We start from the raw sequence: 25485 nt of genomic DNA on the forward strand, positions 1-25485 counted from the left end.
TAAGTCAGAATCTTAACTGTAGCAGATTACATGTTAAGAGAAATCCACTAGAGTTACGCGATTTTTCGTGTTGTCAAACAAAATAGTTTACTTGATAGTGTAGAATATCATTTTTAGATTTATTTTTTCCCCTTGGTAAACTGTACCATTATAACTATTAAAGGAAGCTGAATATAATGGCATTAACATTTCATTTTTATTATGGTAATGGCTACAAGGCCTTCCCTTACTCTTCTATCATTGTTCCACTATTCCACGGGTCGTTGTATGAAACCACGCCCTGTCCATGTACTTCTCACCATTGTTGATTTCACTCCAATTTCCTTCTCTTTTAATGACATCGGTCTTTATCATGGCCTGCCATCTCATTCATGGCCTCCCCCTTGGTCTTTTGTCCCTTAATTGTAAATCAAACATTCTTCTTGGCAAATGTCTCTCGTTCATCCTCTTGACATGTCCAAACCATTTCAAACGAGACCTTTCAATCCCATTCTGGAGTTTTTCAACCTGAATTCTCTCCCTAATCACATCATTTGTGATTTTGTTGTGTCTTGTGTTTCTGGCTATGCTCCTCGCAGGTCTCATTTCTGCCCCCTGAATTCTGCTTTCATCCTTTTTCCTCATAGTCCAAGTTTCAGATGCATATGTCAGAATTGGGGAAAAATATCATTTTTTTATTTATAATTTTTTCCACTAAGAAAAAGAAATTAAATGTATAAAATTCTTTATCACAAGATTAGCTTGTATTTCCTGGATTGTGAATATTTTAAATCAGAAAAGAGTTAGAATACTAATTGCTGGAATTTTCAGCAGCAGTAATCAGAGATTAAAAAGCATTTTTGAAGTAGAAATATTTCATAGATTTTTTGCAGTAGAGGGGCAGCAGGATAGTCTATTTAGGCATCACTCCCATTTCAAATCATTGCATTCTATATTTTCTGTCAAATATTCTCCATTTTATTTTTTTCTTGAAAATTAATGAAATGTCACATATGAAGAATTTTTTTATGTAGCTGCTCAGTAGTTGACAGTAATAAGAAAAAACTAATCATTGCCTTCTTTGGGCACCAAAAATGAAGATGCGATCAACATGTGATGGAACTTTTTTAGGAAGGATATAGAGTTGCTTGAGCATGTACAGGGAAGGGCAACAAGATGGGTGAGGGGAATGAAGGGGTCCTCTTACCAAGAAAGGCTTAAGTTCTGCAAATTGCAGCGGCTAGAGACTTAGGTGCTTGCAAGGTGATCTGATTGAGGTGTATAAGGCCTTGAATGGGTTGAGTGTGAGTGTACTGAATTCTGATGGGATTCTTCTACTTGCTTAGATTACGAACCATAAATTCAAATTGAGGAAGTTGTAGAATAGATGCGTAGAAATTTGCCTTTAGCCAGTGGGTGGTTAATTGCTGGAACAAACTTCTATCTGTCATTGTGGAAGTTGATAGCTTAAATAAATTTAAGGAGGAACTAGAGACTTTTAGAGGGAATAGATGTGTGAAAAAAATTTTTTTTTTGGCTGATGCTACATAATTTCTTACGTTTGCTTTCTTGCATCACATGCCACTGTTGCTACTATTACCATGTGCTAGAACTACTTCAAACCAAATATTGAGAAACCAAACTCTCCACCAAAACTAGATTTGTTAGGGTGCAGTGGTTCCAAGGCCCTGGACTTTTTATTCATTTACTGTAAAAAATTGTTTCTTTAGATTTTAATTGGATATCATTTGCTGTAATTATTGCTGTTTTCATTTATTGTATTCATATCTCATTCATATTAAAATACTCTGAGTTTGTTCATATGACAAACATTATAACAGTGTCTCTAAAATTATATATACTAGGACCTAAGCCCTACATTCAGCATCGCCACAAACATTTCTCCAATTACAAAATATTTATTTTAGGTTTCGGTTTACAATTTTACTGGTGCATTAGCAACAAGAGCTATTATGTGCCGAAACAAATTATTTTTAGGCTGCCATCTGTCAGCCCATGTAGAATGTTTAGTGCTGCAGGAGCATTACTTCAAGACACATGAGGAAAATTACATATATACAACTGTTATTGAAGTTTAATAAATATTTTTCATAATTAAGATATCCCTATTATAAAAACAATAGAATAAACATTTTTAATTTCACATGTTCTCTAGCAGCTTCAGTATTCTTTCTTCCGAAAACTCCTATCTAAGGGGTGTAAGATAATTATACAGGTTAGAGCAGTGGCCTCAGTTTTTCATGTAGTTGTGGACAAAATATATATAGTTTCAGATTAAGTTGACCGCTGAGAAAAGTAAGTCTTTCGATACACAGAATAATGTATTAATGTCTTGCCTCCAACCACTTCACAGTCTACTTTTTAAATTTTTGTCTGTATATGAAGAATATAACTATTATGCAAGTGAGGCAGTAGTTTGTTTGTAAATAGTTGAGCTGGAGTGCAACCAGAAATTCATATTGGGAGTGCAAAGTTTTTGTTTTAATATACAAAACAGAACCTAGTTTTGTATATTAAAACAAAAATTTTGTACCATCACAGTACAAAAGCAAACTTTTGTACTGCGATAGTACCCTTTACTAAAATTGAAATGTCTGCTCTTACCTTTAACAACATAAGCCTCACCCATCATCATCAAGCTTTGCACTCCATAATCACTCCCCAACTAAAGGTTTCTATACTGTCAGCTGTATGTTACCATCTTCATTGTGCATGATGATCATGTCTAGAATATTCTTGCCCCTGGTACTTTCTAAGGTGCTGATAACAATATAAAAATTACCTAGTCAATATAAAAACTTTATATCCCTGCTAAACTGCATATAGTAGCTGTTGTGTTCTTTGCAATCTTCTGGTGGAATGGGCGATCAGTGCCAGCAAATGTTTAATTTCAAATCTAGGAATTCTTTTATTAGATGCAGGCTGCATTTGACCGTAATGTGACCCCCCCCCCTCAAACTCCTCTCCTCCTGTTTATCCTTTATAAATGCATTATACAAGCCATAGAAAAACTCATCCCCTGTTTCTGGATAACATCAATTTTCTGTTAGCTAGCCTTTTTAAGACAGCAAAGTTGTCCTAAGGGTTGAGACTCGCTATTTTATTTGCAGTGATCCTAATATTGCTCTAAACAGTTCAGAGTATTCTCATACTTTAAATGTAGTTCTAAGTACAAGATTAAATTTGTGCTAGAAGGAGATTTTCTAAGATCATTAAAGTTGCAGTTGATTGCTGATAGGCTTGCTTTATTTTTAAGTGACACTTAAGTAAAATTTATTGCTGCCTCATTCTTTTTCATGTATTCAGAATACTTTTTCTTTATCTGAAGAGTAATAGTTTTATTGAATAATTAATATTTTTTGTTTTAGGTATGGAATTTCCAGAAGGAAGACACAACTTACCAGCTATCTATCGTTTCAAGCACATAAGAGATCAAGCAGAGGAAAGAATTGGGGTACAATTTAGTCATGTCTGTGAATTTCTTTACTATGCCAGTATAAAAAGAATAACAGATGGAATTTTCCATTTCCAGGTTAGTGAATATACTAATATATTTTAATTCAAATTAACTGCTTTAATTATTGAAAGTACCTTGCTTATTGATGAGTATAAATCATTTCAGTTTGTGTAGCAAGATTAAAGCAACAGCTGTGATATTTGGAAACATTTGATATAAAATTATTTAGCTTTTGAAACAACTTTAGTTGATTTTGTTAACTAATACAAGTTTAATAATGAAAAGAATGCTTCATTGTCTAAAAGAAAATTTATTATAATTATACTATGTGAAAGGCATCACTGGGATGAATACTCAAAATTTGTTAAATATTATGTACTTTATTCCATATATTTTCTTGGAGATCTGTTATTATCTGCTTGACTCTGCACTGATAATGAATACCCAAAATTGGATCCCGAACGTTGACAAGAGTGCATTACATATGTTTAGGCTTGTCTTTTGGTAGAAATTACATTAAGCTTTTTTGCCCAATTTCTACTTTTGGGACTCATTTAAAATTGCAAAAGGTATATAATTTTTTTAAAAAAATTTTAGATAAAACTTAAGAAATCAAAACTGATAGTTTGCTTTTTTAAGTGGACTGATCCTGGATGAACATTTATGGGAATGTCAACAGAACAAAGACTGACAATTATATGAGAAAATTTAATACTTAGTGTACACACACACACACACACACACACACACACACACACACACACACACACACAAGAAAGGCACCTGAACAAAGATCTTGCCTCTCTAAAAGAAGCTGTGGGCTCTGAAGAACAAGAATACCTGCAGAGATATTTTGTAAAAAATAAAATAACTACTGCAGTTATGAAGGCAGTTTCATTTTCATAAAGCTCATAGTATAGGGAAATTCAGAATTCATTACACCCCAAATTGTAAGCATTAATTTATCAAAACAACTCAATGGAATTTGCTTCAAACTGATATCATAACCCAGTATGACTATTTTGGGGGTTGACTATATTAGCTTTCAGTTGCTATCCAGTAATGCTTTGTTTACAAAGACAGGACGTAATTTTTCCAGGCATCACACATGGTCATAATTTAATATCCATTATCGCCAGGATTTTTATCTTTCTGGCTATTTAAAAGGAATGGCATAAACTAACAACCTTCACATATTGGTTAAATTAAAAGGCAATGTGAAATCAGAAATTTTTTAAATTATGTAGTGTGTGTACATTCATACATTTGGGAAGGATAACACATTTTTAATCGAACTTATTGCAATCTTTATTATATTTATAATAACAGAAATAAAATAAAACTTGTAGCTTCTGTTATAATTATATTTCTAATAATAAATAAAATGAAAATATATTATAGGTTGCATGTCTTTTGTATCCTGTATTACTGACCAAAAGAAAGAAGTCATGCAAAATATCTAATTTTGGCTATGTGATGGTAAAATGTTGGTATAAAATTCTCCAATACAGCCATGAGGTTTACAGTTTTACTACTGTTGAAAACAAAATTTTTATTTTTGTAGCCTCTGTATAATATTCCAGTTTGTCACATACATCGGTACTGTCATGCGCATGTGTTAACTGCCTTCTGTTGTGTTCTCCTGAAGAGAACACAACAGAATTTTCATTTCATAAAATAATTTCATAAAAATTCATTTCATAAAATTTTCCATTCTGATCTGTGATGGGTACAAATATTCCTTGTACAAGACTACCAATTGTCATGGCACCAAGAACAACACTGAGGCTACATGAGTGCCACACTACCAGCCACTTTCAGAAAGATAAAATAAAACTAGTGAATAAAATAATATTTAAATATATATAGATATTCAGGTATGTGAAATAGATTGAAATAGATTGGATATTGCATAAAACTGGTTATTTGTTGGATATATAAAAGTTTACCGTACCATTTAATGATTACTGTGTAACAAAAAAAAGTTTTTTTTTTTTTTTTTTGTTTGTTTAACTGTTTTTTATATGAATTTTTGTGTTCTGAGTCCAGTAATTTTGTTGTTTTTCTCTAGTGTCAAAATTTTGGCAGCAATTGAAGATTTTGTTTTTTGTAACATATCTATTACATAAGTGCTTACCAGTGCTGTGATATACAAGAGTAGTATTCAGTCTTCATATAATGAGTCCCTCCAACCAGTTTGATATGACTAACAAATGAAGGTGTAACTTTTTCTGCCATATTTGTGGATATTATATAGGTCCATAACAGATGAAAGATAACATTTTTGGTAGCACCACCTTTTAATGTGCTTATGAAGCCCATTTTGGAATTACATATATGCTTCACCCCTGAACAGCCTTCAGCTAGGAGGGTGCCTATATACATTTGTACATTATAACTTAGACAGCAAACATAGAAGTCGTACATAAATTATGCATATTATTATTATTTCTATTTTATAGAAACAGTTTCTATATAATATTATAAACATTAGTTTCTATATTCCAACAAAATAACATCTAAAATGAGCAAATAAAGCAGGTACAAATATATACAGTGACACAAGCAAAAGGTAGAGACATATAAACACAAACGCGTCCTAATATATGCATATACAGCCAATACATATACATACAAAACACATAATGATTTAAAGCAAATTAATTCTACAGCAAAGTAGAGTTGATAGGAGATTCCATCCTGAATAATCAAGATCTGTATGCTTTCTCATCACAGAACTTGTGGGGATCAATCTTCAGGGTGTTGTACGTTTGGAGGATGTTAGACGGAAAACATCTTCTAAGCATAGTTAAATTCTGTAATAAGCTTCTTAGGGGAATCCATGCACTATTGCAAAGGACGCGGGAAAGCCTAGGGCCTGCAACAAGATTATGGACATTTGGAGCGTCAAAGCGATCGGTGAGGAGTTGACAGAGATTACACAGATTTCCTGTAATGAGCAACTGATTCCAAGGGGTGCAACCAAGGTTAGCATACATGATTGATCTCGAGATGGTGAAAGGGTGGCCATTAACACGGTTCAACCACCTTAAAATCCAGTACTCAATACCCATGAATTTTTTTATGTTAGTGAGGGCAGCAGAGGACCAGATCGTCGAGGCATACATGGGAATTGGAACAAGACATGTTTGTATGTAGCGAGTGGCAAGTTTTTGGTTGTTAACTCCAATAAGTTCCTGTCTTATTGCCCACATTGCTGACAGAGTTTTTGCTTTAGTGTTTGCAAGGTGCTGTTGGAAGGTCAGGCCTTCATCCAAGGTGAGCCCTAGATCAGTGTGATGAGAAACCTTTTGCACTCTAATACCATTGATGTAGATGTCTATGTTCACTTCTTCAGGTTGGTGAAAGACATTTGTGCTGACTTGGTCGGATTTATGGATAGGCCAATATTCTCACACCATTGGAATGCCTGTGGTGTCAAGACTAGTAGAAGGTGCCTCATTTCTGTTGTAGTAGCTACATGTCAATGTTAGAGGGATGGCTTCAGGGTGTTCATAAATGTCTGCTGCTATACATCAAATATAGAGCCCACAAAACCATCATGATGACTGCTACTTATGTATAGTGGATCGGTGAAGTTTAAAAAGTCTGAAGATCAAAATGTTGTAGTTTATATGTGGTGCTTTACTTAACAGGATAATTGGAATTGAACCTAGAGCCCTATAGAGACTTGAATTTGAAGTACTGATTAAGTCGTCAAATGCAGACAGTGTAGGAATAGTGGAGATGAGGTGTCACTCAAACATAAGTGATGCTGAATTTGAATATGGAGAGTACAATGTATACAGAAAGATGGAATGGTTATGCTCTTAGTTGAGAAGAATATTAAATCTAAGGCAGTGCATCCATTTGATTTGGGTGACAAATGCAATGTTGAGCCAGTTTGGTGTGATAAGCACTGGAAAAACAAATGACAGTAGGAGTGTGTAATGACTGTAATGAGTATACCAAACAGTTATACAGGAAAATAGTGGGCCAGCAAATCAGAATGTCTCTTAATGGATGATTTTAACTTTCAAGATGTTGACTGGAATTTGTGGGTTGGTAACTCATGCACTAGGCTTTTGTGGATTTCTTGGATGACTGTTTTCTACAGCAGCATGTAGAGAGGCAACAAGAGGAAGCAATACTTTTAATCTGATTATCTGTAGTGATTCTTCATGCATTAAGAAACTGCAGATAAAAGAACGACTGAGTGGCAGTGATCACAGTGTACTAATGTGGAATTTAATTAAAGACATTACTGTCAAGTGTAAAGGGAAAGGCTTTTGCTTTCATAAGGGTGACTACAGAGGTCTCAGACAGTTTTCAAATTGTGTGCAGTGTGACCAACTGAAAATTCTAAATGGCAAGTATTCGGTGAAGTAATTAAAGAATAATGTACTATTCTTTTCATAGCAACAAAGAAATGCTGTTCAAGACTTAGACCTAAATGGATGTCAGATGAACTATTGAGACATGTGGCAGAGAGGAAAAGTGCATAGGATGCATATAAATTATCAGGTGATACAGAAGCCTACAATGATAGATATAAATTAGTCAGTAATCAAGTCATAAAGGAGGTTAGGTAAGCTAAGGCAGAATATGAGACATCTCTGGGAAAGAATGCAAAGAAAAACAGCAAAGACTCAATGCTTATATTAACAATAGAAGGAAGGGGTTAAATCACATTTGTCTACTTTATGTGTATTGGTTAACTGTTGAAGACCCTGCTCAGGTTGTGAACAAATTGAATATATACTTTGCATCTACATTCAGACATGAGGAATTCTTTATGGAAGAAGACAACAGAAGTTGATTAAACTGTAACGAATAGCTAAATGACTTTGATAATTGAAAGGAAAGTGGAGGGGAAATTGTTGAGGATGGACATAAAGGCACATGGGGAAGATGGAATCTATCCAATTATATTAAGGGAGGCAGCAAAGGAGGTAAGAAAACCCTTAGCCATAATGATGCGAGCATCCTTAGTTTCAGGAGAAGTGCAAATATATCTTGGTTTCAGGAGAAGTGCAAATATATCTGTAATTCATAATGAATTCACTGGTTAAAGATGGACAGGTATGCAATTATGCTGCAAACACAGCATGGGTTTTTTAAGGAGTGGTCTTGTCTAACCAACCTGATAGGTTACTATGATGTAGTGACCAAGGAACTGGATGCAAAAAATCATTTTTACATGTGTACTTGGATGTCAGGACGTCTTTTGATACTGTTGCACATAAGACTGCTGTACAAACTGGAGCAATATGGCATTAAGAGCAACTTACGACTATGGACTTCATTATTTCATGAAGAACAGTGGGCACTGTTCTTCATGGAATAATGTTATTAATGGAGTTCCCAAGGGTTCAGTGCAGGGTCCATTGTTGTTTTCAATATTTATCAGTGACATTGAAGATATATCAGACTTAATGTCTAAGTTTGCAGATTAGCATTAGTAGAGGCATATGATGCAAGAAAACAAGCTTATGCAGCATCAGCCAAAAAAAAAAAAAACAAAAAAATTCCACTTCACCCCTCCGTTCGTTCGAAATACCTATCTAGCTGAGCCTTAAATTTATTTAGGCTAGCAAATTCCACAACAAGGGATGGAAGTCTGTTCCACCAACCAACTACCCACTGGCTAAAGGCAAATTTGCACACATATATCCTACATCTGTCTATCTTCAATTTGAATTTATACCCTCTCAGGTGATTATTCTGAGCAAGAGGAAGAATCCCATCAGCATTGAGCATGCTCAAACCGCTCAAGGCTTTATACATCTCTATCAGATCACCTCGCCGGTGCCTAGTCTCCAGACACTGTAATTTGCAAAGCTTAAGCCTTTCTTCAAAAGAACAACCCTTGGTTCCATTCACTAATCTTGTTGCCCTTCTCTGTAATCGTTCCAGCAGCTCTACATCCTTCTTGAAATGAGGCCTCCAGACCTGTATACAGTACTCAAGGTGTGGCCTGACCATTGCCTTATGCAAGGGAATAATCACCTCCTTATCCCTGCTAGAAAAATTTCTATATATCATTGATAAGACACAATGAGCTACTCTTGCAGCCCGTCTGCACTGCTCAGAGAACTTCATATCTGCCTGCACAATTATCCCCAGGTCCTTTTCATTCTCTACCACTGTCAGTGTAGTACCACAGAGTTGATATGTTGCTCTGGGGTTGCTGTTTCCCATACATAGTACGTTACGTTTGTCAATGTTAAACTTCATTTGCCACCTCTCAGCCCATCTGCTCAATCTTTCCAGATCCTGTTTCAGCAGAATAGCGTCAGTAGTGTACTTAACAACCCTGCCAACCTTTGTATCGTCTGCAAACTTGGACATTAAGCTTGATATACCATCATCAATATTATTTAGAAATACAGAAAACAATAATAGACCCAACACTGAACCCTGAGGGACTCCACTAATAACATTAGTCCACGATGAGCAGTCTCCATTGATTACCACTCTGTCTTCTCCCCCTCAACCACCCCTATATCCATAGCAGGAATTTGCCTCCAGTGCCACACTGCTCCAATTTGTGCAGCAGTCTTCCATGTGCAACAGTATCAAAAGCCTTTCTAAGGTCCAAGTATATAATATCAAAGTTAATCCCTGCATCCAGTTCTTTTGTGACTGCATCATAGTATTCAATCAAATTGGTCGGGCAAGACTTCCTCTTAACAAAACCATGCTGTGTCCGAGCTATAACTGAAGTCTTGTTTAGATGATCCTGCACTGCTTCTTTAACCAGTGCCTCCATTAAATTTCCTGGAACAGAAGTTAAACTCACAGGTCTATAATTACTTTTGTTTCCATTTGATCCTCCTTTGTGAATTGGACTCACATTTGCACATATCCAGTCCGTGGGTACCTCCCCTGAGTCAAAAGAAGCTGTCATAATGATGGCTAAAGGTTTGCTTACTTCCTTTGCTACCTCCTTTAATATAACTGGATAGATCCCATCCACCCCTAGGTGCTTTTCGTGTGTTTATCTTCAACAATTTCTCCTCCACTTTAATCTGAGTTATTACCAGATTAACGAGCTTACTGCCAGAGTTGAATACACCTCTGGCATTCCCCTCACTAAATAAGTCCTCATGTGTGAATGTCGATGCAAAATATTCATTTAGTTTGTTAGCTACCTGAGCAGGATCATCAACAGTTGAACCATCGATATCAAGTGGACCAATCTGATTCATCCCCTTCCTTCTAGAGTTTACATAAGTAAAGAACTCTTTGCTGTTTTTCTTTGCATTGCTTGACAAAGATTTCTTGTAATCTGCCTTTGCCTGCCTAACCTCCTTTGTAACTTGGTTACAGATCAACTTATATCTATCATAGGCTTCTGTGTCACGTGTTAATTTATATGATCCCATGCATTTTTCTTCTCTACCATATGTCTCATTAGTTCATCTGACATCCATTTAGACCTAAACCTTGAACAATATTTCATTGTTGGTATGTAAAGCCTAGTAGCTTCCAAGATAAGTTCTTTGAATGCTTCCCATTTTGAATTTGCTGTTGGTAACATCATCAGTTGGTCCCACTGTATAGAATTTAAATACTGTCTCAGACCATCGTAGTCACCTTTACGAAAGCAATAACCCTTTCCTTTACCCCTGATGGTAGTTACCTCTTTGAGTAAATCCCACTTCAGCACACTGTGATCACTGCCACATAGTGGTTCCTCTATCTGCATATTCTTAATGCACGAAGAATCACTACTGATAATCAGTTGCCTCCCGAACATGCTGATGTAGAAAACAATCATCCAATAAATCCACAAAAGCCTTGCTAGTGTGTGAGTGACCACCCCACAAATTCCAGTCAATATCTGGGAAATTAAAATACCCCATTATAAGACTCTGATTTACTGGCCCACTCTATTTCTCTGTACAGTTTCTTATTATACTCATCAGAGTCATTAGGCCTATAGTGCACTCCTACTCAATTTTGATCTCCCAATGCTTATGTCACACCAAACTGACTCGTCACTGCACTGTCCAGTGATGTCGACTGGCTTCACTTCCTTGGATTTTGTGTGTTTCTTAACTAATAGCATAACCTCTCCTCCCTTCCTATCATGTCTATCCTTTCTGTCGACGTTGTACTCCCCAAATTGCAGTTCTGCATTCTTTATATCTGTGTGACACCACGGCTCTGATATCCCAACAATATCCACCTTTGATGCTTTGAGCAATACCTCAAATTCATCAAATTTATTTACCAAACTCCTAGCATTGGTGTACACACAAGTATACATGCACCTGTTCTTTTTCTTAGCTACCCTAACACAACCCATGTGTTTACTTGTACTGCAATGACTCCCAGCAGTCTCTGAAATATCCTGCATCTTGTTTTCCAGGCTTCTGCTCAATGTATCCACCCCCCAAGCTAGCAGTTTTGTGACGCACCTAACACTGCCTTGATAGCATCAGCAAATATTCTTGCACCCTTTCTATTTAAGTGTATCCCATCCCTGTAGAAGCAGTCTCTTCTGTTAACAAGTACAGACCAGGCTGAAAATAATTCTGCCCCTTGAGCCTTGCACAGTCTTTCCAGGGCTGAATTGATCGACAAGGCTCTCATCATATACTCCCTCCTATCATGTCTGGGCAGAATTGCAGACACTTTCAAATTCAACCCTAATTCACGGCTTTTTTTTTCAACAGTGACCTGTACTTGTTAAGTAATTCTGCTGGTCTCCTGCTCTTAATATCATTAGTGCCAACGTGTACAACTATATCACCTTTTGTGCCCTTAAAAGATGATATCCGCTCTACAACGTCATCAACCTTTGCCCCTGGCAGACATACCCTGGTCCTGTTCCACCTATCCTTTTTACAAAGAATGTTCCCCATTTCCCTGACGATAGTCACCAACAACTACTAGTTCCTGTGGGACCAGCGCATTCTGGCTTGGGGGTTTCCGCTGTGTTGCATGATGACCAAGTGCAAGCTCTGGTGTTGATGTGGGCAGCTGAGAGCTTGATGGGCCCCTCACTTTAGATCCTTCGTGGGCATCCACCCTGTCTTTCAAGCTCTCGAATAGGCCCATAACAATGCTGAGTTGTCACCTGATTTCGTTACACTCCTTGCATTGCGCACACACAAAGACATCCCCCATGGCAATATCGTGTCCCGTACCTGATTGCTCCACAAACATCATGTAAGCAGTGCATTTTAAAAGGCTGTGATTCAGAGGGCAACTCCCGCCCTCACTTACACAGCGGGTTAGTATACCACATGGCCTGCAAAGATTGTGACAGCTGCTACATAGGAGAGACCTCGAGGCTTCTTCAAGACTGCGTTGCAGAACAAGATAGATCGATTCGCCTTGCTGAAACCAACCAGTCCACAATTGCAGAACACTTCTGGTTGACCCACCATAACCTCAATCCCAAGCACAACTACGAAGTCATTGACCAGTCCCAACACTTTCGCCACCGCGTCTGGCTAGAGTCACTTAATATATTGTGTAATTTGAGAGCCATAAACCGCTGAAAAGGCATGAGACTACACCCCATCTTGGAGGCAACTGTTTTAAGTCTAGATAAGTGCTGGAGGCAAAACTACTCATGTCCATGCAGCAACAATGAACATCAGTTTAATGGTTGAATGGCCTATCTCATGCCCTTGCATGCCTCACTGCAAACAACTGTGTCCGTTAAAATAATTTTTATCTCTAAAGTTTCCATTCTTTTTGTTGATAAAGAGGCATGTTCAGCTTTGAAAGCTCCAAAGTATTTATAATTAAAGTTAGATATTTTACTGGATATATACATTATCATTATTTCCTAGATTAAATAAGCTTATTAGCATTTGTTAGTTTATTTTTTTAAATTTAGCTAGTGATTTTTGTAAGTTATGACTCACTACTCATACCACTATCATTTTGGCACAAATATCATAGCACATAACCACTAGTGCAGAAGAATAATAGGGTTTTAATTGTAAAAAATAAATAGTTTAAAGGTTTTTAACCACTTTTTGGGCATATATCTTTTATATTTAGCTAAAGATATAACTAATTTAACATTGTGATCATTATGTTTTAGCCTATGTCTTGAACTTGATAGCGTAAGGTATAATGTAAAACTAGATAGCCTAATAATTATCGCTGCATTAGCTTAGTATAATATTGTATAGTCAAGTATAGTCAATTAATCGATTAAATTTATTAACCTTATTAATTTTCATCATTAATTAATTAATTAAATCTTATTTAAATGGAAATCATGCTGCAGACTAGAGCAGCAAAGCAACGTGCACAAAGTAGAGTAAGTGCTGGGGTTCGGGGGAGAAGCGAAGCGGGAGATTCTCCAATGCATCACAGCCTAAAAAAAATGCACAACTTGTGGAATGTTTGCAGAACTCTCTGGAACAGGACATGATCTGGCCATGGAAGGGGTGTGTGTGTGTGTGTGTGTGTGTGTGTGTGTGTGTGTGTGTGTGTGTGTGTGTGTAAAGAAATTAGGTGCCAACTTGGTGTTCTGATGGTGTCTATGAGAGTTTAAAAAGTCAGTAGGATGTCCTTGAAGGTATTAAAGTGGGGGACCCATCAATCTGTTGTCAGGGAAATGGGAAATATATTATGGAAAAAGCACAGATGGAATAGGACCAGGGTATGTCTGCTAGGGGCAAAAGTTGACATAAAACAGATATCTTTTAAATGGTACAAAGAGTGATATTGTTGTGCATGTTGGCACCAATGACATTAAGAGTAGGAGATCTGTGGACTTATTTAAAAGTACAGGTCAACGTTGAAAAAAAAATCGCAAGTTAGGGTTAAATTTGAAAGTGTCTGAAATTCTGCCCAGACATGATAGGAAGGGGGGATATGATGAGGGCCTTGTCAATCAGTTCGGCTCTGGAGAGATTGTGAGGCTTGTGGGATAGAAATTTTTTCAGCATGTCCTGTTTGTTAACAGGACATACTGTTTCTACGGGAATGGGATACACTTAAATAGAAAGGCACCTAACACTGCCTTTCACTTAAATAGAAAGGCAGTGTTAGGTGGGTCAGAAAGCTGCTAGCTTGGGGAGGATTTGCAGACTAATAGATTAATAGTAGCCACAGGCAGAGATGAAAGTGATTCTTGCAAAGCAAGGTACTGGGAGTAATCATGGAACAAGTAAATACATAGGTTGTGTTAGAGTAACAGAGTAAGAACAGGTGCATGTATACTTGCATGAACACCAATGCTAGCAGTATAGTAAATAAATTTGATGAATGTGAGGTGCTGGTCAAGACATAAAAGGCAGTATTGTTGGGATATCAGAGACATGGTGTCACACAGACAAGGAATACAGAATTGGAATTTGAGGAGTACAATGTGTACATAAAGGATAGACAAGATAGAAAAGGAGGGGTCATTCTGTTAGTTAAGAAACAAAATCTAAGGAATTCCAGTTCACACGGGTGGACAGTGCAGTATTGAGTCAGTTTGGTGTGACATAAGCACTGAGAAAGCAAAATTTGCAGTAGGAGTGTGTTACAGACCTAATGACTCTGAGTACAACGAACAACTATGCAGAGAAATAATGGGCCAGTAATTCAGATTGTCATATAATGGGGGATTTTTAACTTCTCAGATATATACTGGGTGGGTTGGTAACTTGCACACTAGCAAGACTTTTGTTGATTTATTGGATGATTGTTTTCTACAGCAGTATGTTCAAGAGGCAACCAGAGGAAGCAATACTCTTCTTCTGATTATCAGCAATGATTATTCATGCATTAAGAATTTGCTGATAAAGGAACCACTAGGTGGCAGTGATCACAGTGTACTGATGTCGAATTTACTCTAGTGAAGGGCTTTTGCTTTTGTAAAGGTGACTATGATGGTCTCAGACAGTGTTTAAATTCTGTTAAGTGGGACCAACTGATGATGATTAGCAACAACAAATTCTAAATGGGAAACATTCAAGGAATAAACCTTGAAGACTATTTCTTAATTGGCCTAAAAAGAGTAGTATCTTCCAAAACTTAATTCCTTGAATGGATGTCAAATGACCTAATGAGACTTGTGACAGAGAAGAAAAATGCATGGAATGCATATAAATTATGAGGTGACACAGAAGCCTATGGCAGATATAAGCTAGTGTGTAATCAAGTCACAATGGAGATTAGGCAGGCGAAGGCAGATTATGAGAAACCTTTGGCAAAGGATGCTAAGAAAAACAGCAAGGACTTCTTTACTTGTATAAACTCTAAAAGGAAGGGGATGAATCAGTTGGTTCACTTGATATCAATGGTTAGACTGTTGAGGAGCCTGCTCAGGTAGGTGACAAACTGAATGAGTATTTTGCATCTACATCCACACATGAGTTATTCTGGGAGGGGAATGCCAGAGATTTATCAAAATCTAACAGGTAGTTAAATGATTTTGTAATAACTGAGAGCAAAGTGGAGGAGAAATTGTTGAAGTTAAACATAAGGAAGGGACTTGGGGTGAATGAGATCTATCCAATTATATTAAACGAGGCAGCAAGGAAATAAGCTGGCCCTTAACCATGATTATGAAGACATCCTTGGACTCAGGGGAGGTCCCACGGACTGAAGATGTGCAAATGTATCCTTAATTCCCAAAGGGGAATCAAAAGGTGACACAAGTAATTACAGATCTGTTAGTTTAACTTCTATTCTGCAGAAAATAATGGAGTCACTGGTTAATGAAACATTGCAGGATCATCTAGACAAGACTGCAGTAACAATTCAGACACAGCATGGGTTTGTTTAGCAGAAGTCTTGTCTGACCAAATTGATTGGATACTATGGTGTGGTCACAGAGAAAAACTGGATGCAAAAAATAATTGTCATATCATAAACTTCTTCAAATAAAACTAAAAATTTAAAACTACTAGCTTGAGAAATTGAGAAAGTAGTAGTTTTAGCAAGACTGAGGATTAGCCCTATATATTATATGTGCTTTCTTGCTTAGAGTTGATGACAGCCCCTCCCCATATGTTGCCAGGACTATATAATACAGCTCAAACAGTCAAAAACATATTAGTAGATTGCTCAACATATAATGAAAAATGATCTCTGCTTCCTCCTACAGAACACAATCTATTATCCTAAAAGAATTTTGGATGGCAGTGAACAGGGAATAGTGGTTTTCAAATTCTTGACAGTAATTAAATTAAACTATGTATTATAACCAGCTGACATTTTGTCTATTTATATCAAATTTTACCTACAAACAAAAAAGACCATTAGGTACAACATTTCTGAGACTGTTGTACAAGGCTATTTAATTTGTGTTGTATTGAGGAAATTCCAGGATCTGGTGAGCATAATTCAAAGTTTTGCTATGCATCATTAAATAGTATTTTTCTCTCAACTTAATAATTGGATATGAATGGGAGGAAGAAACCCTTCCATAGAATATTATTCTCACATCTAGGGCAGCCCTGAAACCTCTCTTAGGCTTCTAGATTCCATTCAAAAGAGGACATTTAGGTTAAGACTCATGTCTAACATACTCTCCACTCTGTCTCATAGACATTCTGTAGTAGTAGTGGCATGTGATGCAAGAAAGCAAGTGTTATGAGCGTATGCAGCATCAGTCAAAAAAAAAAAATATATATCACACCATTCCCTCCAAATGTCTGTCCAGTTCCTCCTTAAATTTATTCAACCTATCAACTTCCACGACAGATGGAAGTTTGTTCCAGCAATTAACCATCCGCTGGCTAAAGGCAAATTTCCGCACATCTATTCTACCTCTGTCCTTTCTTAATTTGAATTTATGCCCCCTTAGGTTCATAATCTGAACAAGTGGAAGGATCCCATCAGAATTCAGCATGCGCAACCCATTCAAGGCCTTATAAACCTCAATCAGATCACCGTGCAGGTGCCTAGTCTCCAGCCACTGCAATTTACAGAACTTAAGCCTCTCTTGGTAAAAGGATTTTAAATAGTATTAAATAGTATTAAATAAGTTAATACTATTAATTAAATAATAGTATTAAATAGTATTAAATAAGTTTATCAAGTGGAAATCTGCTGTACACCAATGGAAACAGTGAAAGGAGTGAAGGTGGAGTTGGGTTTCTGGTCCATAAAGATTTTAAAAACAACATTTTGGAATTCAAAAGTACATCACCAAGGGTGTCAAGACTAATACTCAAGATTTCTAAGAGGTACAAGCTAAAGATTATAATGATTTATGCACCAACGTCGAGCCATGATGATGAAGAGGTTGAAGAAATGTACACTGAAATTGAAAGTCTTCTAGATGAGCAGAAAATCCACTACACTATTATTATGGGGGACTTCAATGCTAAGGTTGGAAAAAGGCAAAACAGTGCAGAAAGAGGAACTATAGGAAATTTTGGAATTGGTGAAAGAAATAAGAGGTGAAAGACTTGTGGAATTTGCAGAATCTCAAGGAATGTCAGTAATGAACCCTTTTTTCAAGAAAAGGGTGAACAGAAAGTGGACATGGAAGAGTCCAAATGGATTAACAACTAATGAAATCGACTTCATCCTCACTAACAGAAGATATATTGTGAATGATGTTACCGTCCTGAATAAGGTAAATGTTGGAAGTGATCACAGAATGGTAAGATGTACACTTGATATAGATGTAGGAAAGGAAAGGAAAAAACTGACTCGAGTAAATAATACAAAGGTCTTTGAAATAACAGAGGAGGAGAAAAAGCAGTATGTACTGGAACTTAAGAACAAGTTTGAGCTTCTGCAGACTGCTCAGGACCAAGATATTGACGAGGAATATTACAACTTTCTGAAAATGATAAAGCCCAAGAAACCTATAGGGAAACAGAAATCCAAAGAAGAAAAAATTAGTCAAGAAACACTTGTCATGATGAACCAAAGATGACAAATGAAGAGCAAGAAAAACACTGACAGGGAGAAAATTGAGTATACTGAGTTATGCAAAGCCATTAGAAAGAGACTCAGAGAGGACATAAGAAGATTTAACACAAGAAAAGTAGAACAAGCATTAAGGGAAAACAAAGGATTTAAATCAGCAGCCATGAGCAGTAATACAGAAAGACAAACGATACTGAAACTGAAGAATAGCGATGGTGTACTTATAAACAGCAGAGAAGGCATAATTCAAATAGCAGAAGACTACTATAGAGAATTATACAAGGAGCGAGGGAATGATACCAGCAGTGGGAAAGATGGATTGCAAAGTAGAAACACATACGACATACCCGATATTCTTCCTGATGAGGTAGAACATGCATTGAAGATAATGAGGAATCGGAAAGCCCCGGGGGAAGATGAAGTTACTGTAGAGTTGTTAAAATTGGGAGGAAGAGACATAACACAAAAACTGGCAAGGCTCTTCACAAAGTGCATTAGAAAAGGTGTGTTGCCTAAGCAGTGGAATAATGCAATCATAGTTTTGCTGCATAAGAAAGGAAATAAATCAGAAATTGGAAATTATAGACCAATTAGCTTGTTATCCCATATCTACAAGTTGTTCACAAGGGTCATTACTAACAGATTAGAAAGAATACTTGATGAGAATCAACCGAAAGAGCAAGCTGGCTTTAGGACAGGATTCTCAACTATGGATCACCTTCACGTAATATCACAGCTAATGGAGAAAGCAAATGAATATAAAATACCATTATGCCTGGCATTTGTGAATTATGAAAAGGCATTTGACTCCATACAGCATAAGGCAATGTTTCGGGCACTGGAAAGACAAGGTATAGATACTCCATATATTATGATTTTGAAGAAAATATATGAGAGTGCTACATCCTTTATTAGACTAGACAAAGACAGTAGCAAATTTAAAATCGAGAAAGGAGTTCGACAAGGGGACACTATCTCCGAAGCTGTTTACTGCTGCCCTTGAGGAAGCTTTCAGAAGATTAGACTAGTCGCAGAAAGGAGTCAATGTGAACGGAGAGTACCTAAACCATTTACGATTTGCAGATGAAATTGTGGTCATAAGCCACGATCCCAAAGAATTAGAGGAAAATCTTAATCAGTTATGCACAGTTAGTAAGGATTTTGGACTAAAGATGAATATGGCTAAAACAAAAGTAATGATGAACAAGTATGCCACGGAAAGGGAAATAATGATTGAAGGAGCAGTAATTGAAAAGGTGGAGTCATATACTTATCTGGGACAAGTTATTAGCTGTAATAATGATAAATGGCTGGAAGTCAAGAGAAGAATAAATTTTGGATGGATCGCATTCAGGAAATATAGTCACATACTGAAGAGCAATATCCCAGTTTGTCTGAAACGTAAAATAATGAATCAATGTATACTCCCCGCCATGACTTATGGAAGTGAAACTTGGGCACTCACCAAAAGAATGGAAGAGAAGCTAAGAACTACACAGCGAAGAATGGAACGAATTATATTGGGAATCAGACTGTTAGATAAGAAGAGAAACACATGGATTAGGCAGCAAACACAAGTAAAGGACATTCTTATCAAAACTAAAGAACTAAAATGGTCTTGGGCAGGACATAGCTCGAAGACATGATGACAGATGGACTAAGAAAATAACAGAATGGTACCCAAGAGGAGCTAGAAGAAAACCTGGAAGACAAAGGCGAAGATGGATAGATGAAATTCATGAGTTTTTGAGTAGTAAATGGATGGCCAGTGCTCAAAACAGAAGGAACTGGAAAGTTGCGGGAGAGGCCTTCATCCTGCAGTGGATTGAAAATGGCTGATGATGATAATGGTAAAAGGATCCCTTCATTCCCCTCACCAATCTTGTTGCCCTTCTGTACACGCTCAAGCAAATCTACATCCTTCCTAAAATGAGGCCTCCAGACCTGTATGCAGTACTCAAGGTGTGGCCTGACCATTGCCTTATACAGAGGGACAATCACCTCCTTTTCCCTGCTAGCAAAATTCCTATATATCATTGACAAAACCCCATGACCTGCCCTGGCAGCCTGTCTGCATTGCTCAGAAAACTTCATATCTGCCTGCACAATTACTACAAAGTCTTTTTCATTTTCTACCACCTTAAGTGTATATGGCAGATATAAGTTAATCTGTAATCAGGTCACAAAGGAGGTTCGGCAGGCGAAGGCAGATTATGAGAAATCCTTGGCAAAAGATGTTAAGAAAAACAGCAAGGATTTCTTTACTTATATAAACTCTAAAAGGAAGGGGATGAATCTGATTGATCCACTTGACATCGATTGTTCAACTGTTGACGATCCTGCTCAGATAGCAAACAAACTGAATAAGTATTTTGCATCTACATTCACACGTGAGGAATTATTAAGGTTTGAAAATGGCAGAAGGTTATCAAATTGTAGCAGGATGCTTAATGATCTTGTAATAACTGAGAGCAAAGTGGAAGAGAAATTGTTGAAGTTAAACGTAAGAAAAGCACCTGGGGTGGATGGGATCTATCCAGTTATATTAAAGGAGGCGGCAAAGCAACTAAGCAAACCCTTAGCCATAATTATGAGAGCATCCTTGGACTCAGGGGAGGTTCCCACGGACTGGAGATGTGCAAATGTATCCCCAATTCACAAAGGGGGATCGAAGGGTGACACGAGTAATTACAGACCAGTTAGTTTAACTTCTGTTCCGGGTAAAATAATGGAGTCGCTGGTTAAAGATGCATTGCAGGATCATCTAGACAAGACTGCAGCAATAATTCAGACACAGCATGGGTTTGTTAAGGGAAAGTCTTGTCTGACAGATTTGATAGGATATTATGATGTGGTTACAAAGGAACTGGATGCAAAAAATAATTTTGATATCATATATTTGAATTTCAGGAAAGCTTTTGACACTGTTGCGCCTGGAAGACTATTGTACAAATTGGAGCAGAATGGTATTAAGGGTAAGTTGCTACAATGGATAAAAGGATGGTTAAGTGCGAGAATACAGAGGGTGGTAATCAATGGATGCTGCTCTTCTTGGACTAATGTTATTAGTGGAGTCCCACAGGGTTCGGTGTTAGGTCCACTGTTTTGTATATTTATCAGTGATATTGATGAAGGTATATCAGGCTTAATGTCGAAGTTTGCAGATGATACAAAGGTTGGCAGGGTTGTTAATGACAGTAATGGCAGTGTGCTACTGCAACAGGATCTAGATAATTTGGGCAGATGGGCTAAGAAGTGGCAACTGAAGTTTAACCTTGACAAATGCAAAGTACTGCATATGGGTAGAAGTAACCCCAGAGAAACGTACCAACTGTGTGGTACTACACTTAAGGTGGTAGAAAATTAAAAAGACCTGGGAGTAATTGTGCAGTCAGATATGAAGTTCTCTTAGCAATGCAGACAGGCTGCCAGGGCAGGTCATTGGGTTTTGTCAATGATATATAGGAATTTTGCTAGCAGGGAAAAGGAGGTGATTATCCCTCTGTATAAGGCAATGGTCAGGCCACGCCTTGAGTACTGCATACAGGTCTGGAGGCCTCATTTTAGGAAGGATGTAGATTTACTTGAGCGTGTACAGAGAAGGTCAACAAGATTGGTGAAGGGAATAAAGGGATCCTCTTACCAAGAGAGGCTTAAGTTCTGCAAATTGCAGTGGCTGGAGACTAGGCACCTGCGCAGTGATCTGATTGAGGTATATAAGGCCTTGAATGAGTTGAGCACGCTGAATTCTGATGGGATCCTTTCACTTGTTCAGATTACGAACCTTAGGGGGCATAAATTCAAATTAAGAAAAGACAGATGTAGAATAGATGTGCGGAAATTTGCCTTTAGCCAGCGGGTGGTTAATTGCTGGAACAAACTTCCATCTGTCGTTGTGGAAGTTGATAGGTTGAATAAATTTAGGGAGGAACTGGACAGGCATTTGGAGGGAATGGTGTGTTTTTTTTTTTTTTTTTGGCTGATGCTACATAAGCTCATACATTTGCTTCCTTGCATCACATGCCACTACTACTACTACCACCACACAGTTGGTACCATCTGCCCAAATTATCTAGATCTTGTTGCAATAGCACACTGCCATTGCTGTCATTAACAACCCTGCCAACCTTTGCATCATCTGCAAACTTCGACATTAAGCCTGATATACCTTCATCAATATCATTGATAAATATACAAAACAACAGTGGACCCAACACCGAACCCTGTGGGACTCCACTAATAACATTAGTCCACGAAGAGCAGCACCCATTGATTTCCACCCTTTGTCTTCTCCCACTGAACCATCCTTTTATCCATTGTAGCAATTTACCCTTAATACCATTCTGCTCCAATTTGTACAATAGTCTTCCATGCGCAACAGGGTCAAAAGCTTTCCTGAAATCCAAAATATGATATCAAAATTATTTTTTGCATCCAGTTCCTTTGTAACCACATCATAATAGCCTATCAAATTTGTCAGACAAGACTTTCCCTTAACAAACCCATGCTGTGTCTGAAATATTGCTGCAGTCTTGTCTAGATGATCTTGCAATGCATCTTTAACCAGTGACTCCATTATTTTACCTGAACAGAAGTTAAACTAACTTTTCTGTAATTACTCGTGTCACCCTTCGATCCCCGTTTATGAATTGGGGACACATTTGCACATCTCCAGTCCGTGGGAACCTCCCCTGAGTCCAAGGATGCTCTCATAATTATGGCTAAGGGTTTGCTTAGTGGCTTTGCCGCCTCCTTTAATATAACTGGATAGATCCCATCCACCCTAGGTGCTTTTCTTATGTTTAACTTCAACAATTTCTCCTCCACTTTGCTCTCGGTTATTACAAAATCATTGTATCCTGCTACAATTTGATAACCTTCTGCCATTTTCAAACCTTAATAATTCCTCATATGTGAATGTAGATGCAAAATACTCATTCAGTTTGTTTGCTATCTGAGCAGGATCATCAACAGTTGAACCATCAATATCAAGTGGACCAATTTGATTCATCCCCTTTCTTTTAGAGTTTATATAAGTAAAGAAATCCTTGCTGTTTTTCTTAGCATCTTTTGCCAAGGATTTCTCGTAATCTACCTTTGCCTGCCTAACCTCCTTTGTGACCTGATTACAGACTAGCTTATATCTGCCATAGGTTTCTGAGTCGCTTGATAATTTATATGCATCCCATGCATTTTTCTTCTCTGTTAAGAGTCTCATTAGTTCATTTGATAACCATTTAGGCCTAAACCTTGAACAATATTTCTTAATAGGTATGAAACTTTTAGTAGCATCCACGATTAATTCCTTGAATGCTTCCCATTTAGAATTTACTGTTGGTAACATTGTTAGTTGATCCCACTGTAAAGAATTTAAAAACTTTCTGAGACCACTGTACTCACCTTTACGGAAGCAAAAACCCTTTCCTTTACCCCTGATGGTAATTAAATCTTTAAGTAAATCCCACATCAGTACACTGTGATCACTGCCACCTAGTGGTTCCTTTATCTGCAAATTCTTAATACACAAATGATCACTGCTGATAACCAGATCAAGAGTATTACTCTCTCTGGTTGCTTCTCGAACATGCTGCTTGCAGAAAACAATCATCCAGTAAATCCACAAAAGTCTGACTAGTGTGTGAGTGACCAACCCACTAGTTCCAGTCAATATCTGGGAAGTTAAAATCCCTCATTATAAGGCATTCTGATTTACTAGCCCACTCTATTTCTCTGTATAATTGTTCATTGTACTCATTCAAGTCATTAAGCCTATAACACACTCCTACTCTTATTTTTGCTTTTGCAGTGCTTATTTCACACCAAACTGACTCAACAGTGCACTGTTCATCTATATCAACTGGGTGCACTGCTGTTTCTGCTGCATACCTGTTCTGTAGATACTTCCATGGGTATTATTCTTCTGAATTGGCTTCTATAATTCCTGCTCTCTTCCAAAGCAGTCTGAACACATGCTGCAACCTTTCAACATAACCCCAGAGACTTGCATCTGGTGTGCATGGGCTTGGCACAACTAGGTTCTTGAACTCTGCTATCATCATCATTCTTCTCTTTCTTCGTGATCTCTCTCTCTCTCTCTCTCTCTCTCTCTCTCTCTCTCTCTCTCTCTCTCTCTCTCTCTCTCTCTCTCTCTCAGGGTAACTTGGAAATTTTTTTGGCTGGTGCAGCATAAGCCTCAAACTTCCTTGCACTATATGGCTAATAATAATCCTTTTATTGTCCAAGTTCAAACTCACAGAACCAACTTGTCTTCTTCCTCATTTATTCATTCAACTTCTGTTTTCTGGAACAACCTTCCTTCATATTATTTCCTGAAAATTAAAATTTACAGAAGTTCAAGTCTAAATATCAATACTTATCTTCTTTCATCTTCTTAACCTTCAGCTCCTGCATGGTACTAAGTACTGTAGGTTCTAATACCTTTTGTGTTTGGGGTTTTCATAAAAAAAAAATAATTATTGGGCTAAAAAATAAACTCCACAGCAGATGAATAACATCAGTTGTGTTTAAAAAGTTAAGTACATAAAAATGAAGAAATTTTTCATTTATTAATATAGAATTAATTTTTTTGTTCGCTAAAATTTTCACAGGATAGCTGTGTAGTGCTGGAAAGAGTCTTCAAGGCCATAGGTAGCCTGCAGTCTGCTAATGAGTAATGCTGCCATAGATCTAATCCAACAAAATATGACCTAAGGTGCTTAACCATTAGGACACATGACATAGGATTTACATTACTGTTCACTTTACTGTTGAGCAGTGTAACTAATATAGAGCCAGAGACTGCATATTTTTAACTTTGGGTTACTCTGACCTAGATACAGACCCATGCATAAACTTCCCACAAAATGGTATTTAAGTTAAAACTTAAATACCATTTTGTTTTGACCATCTATATATTTGTGTAAGCTGCAGCAATATTCCTTGGTCCTCATTAGCAAACCTGTCCATTTTAATATAAGCAAATTTTAACATGAAATTTGTGATACCATCCATATTATTATTGAAAATTAGAAATAGTAAGGGTGCTAGCATAGAATCATGGGAAGGCACCACTCATAATACTATTCCATTCAGAGCACTGTCCATTTATCTGCTATACCACATTAACTCCAAATGACATATTTCATGTGAGGGGTTATATCTAAAATCTAAGTAAA

The 25485-nt window shown here is 37.2% G+C and overlaps 1 protein-coding gene across 1 annotated transcript in view; it reads left to right on the plus strand.

Annotated features, from left to right (window-relative positions):
* The window catches only part of LOC150083286 (uncharacterized), a 159738-nt gene that overhangs the window by 109919 nt on the left and 24334 nt on the right, over nucleotides 1-25485 (plus strand). Inside the window, exon 6 of the mRNA XM_090378463.1 lies at nucleotides 3369-3532. Within this exon, the coding sequence (XP_090234589.1) occupies nucleotides 3369-3532 (164 nt within the window). The remainder of the gene's footprint in view (nucleotides 1-3368; nucleotides 3533-25485) is intronic.

This window comes from Mastigoproctus giganteus, chromosome 7, assembly GCF_048544385.1.
Source record: "Mastigoproctus giganteus isolate SK-2022 chromosome 7, ASM4854438v1, whole genome shotgun sequence".
NCBI classification, from domain to species: domain Eukaryota; kingdom Metazoa; phylum Arthropoda; class Arachnida; order Uropygi; family Thelyphonidae; genus Mastigoproctus; species Mastigoproctus giganteus.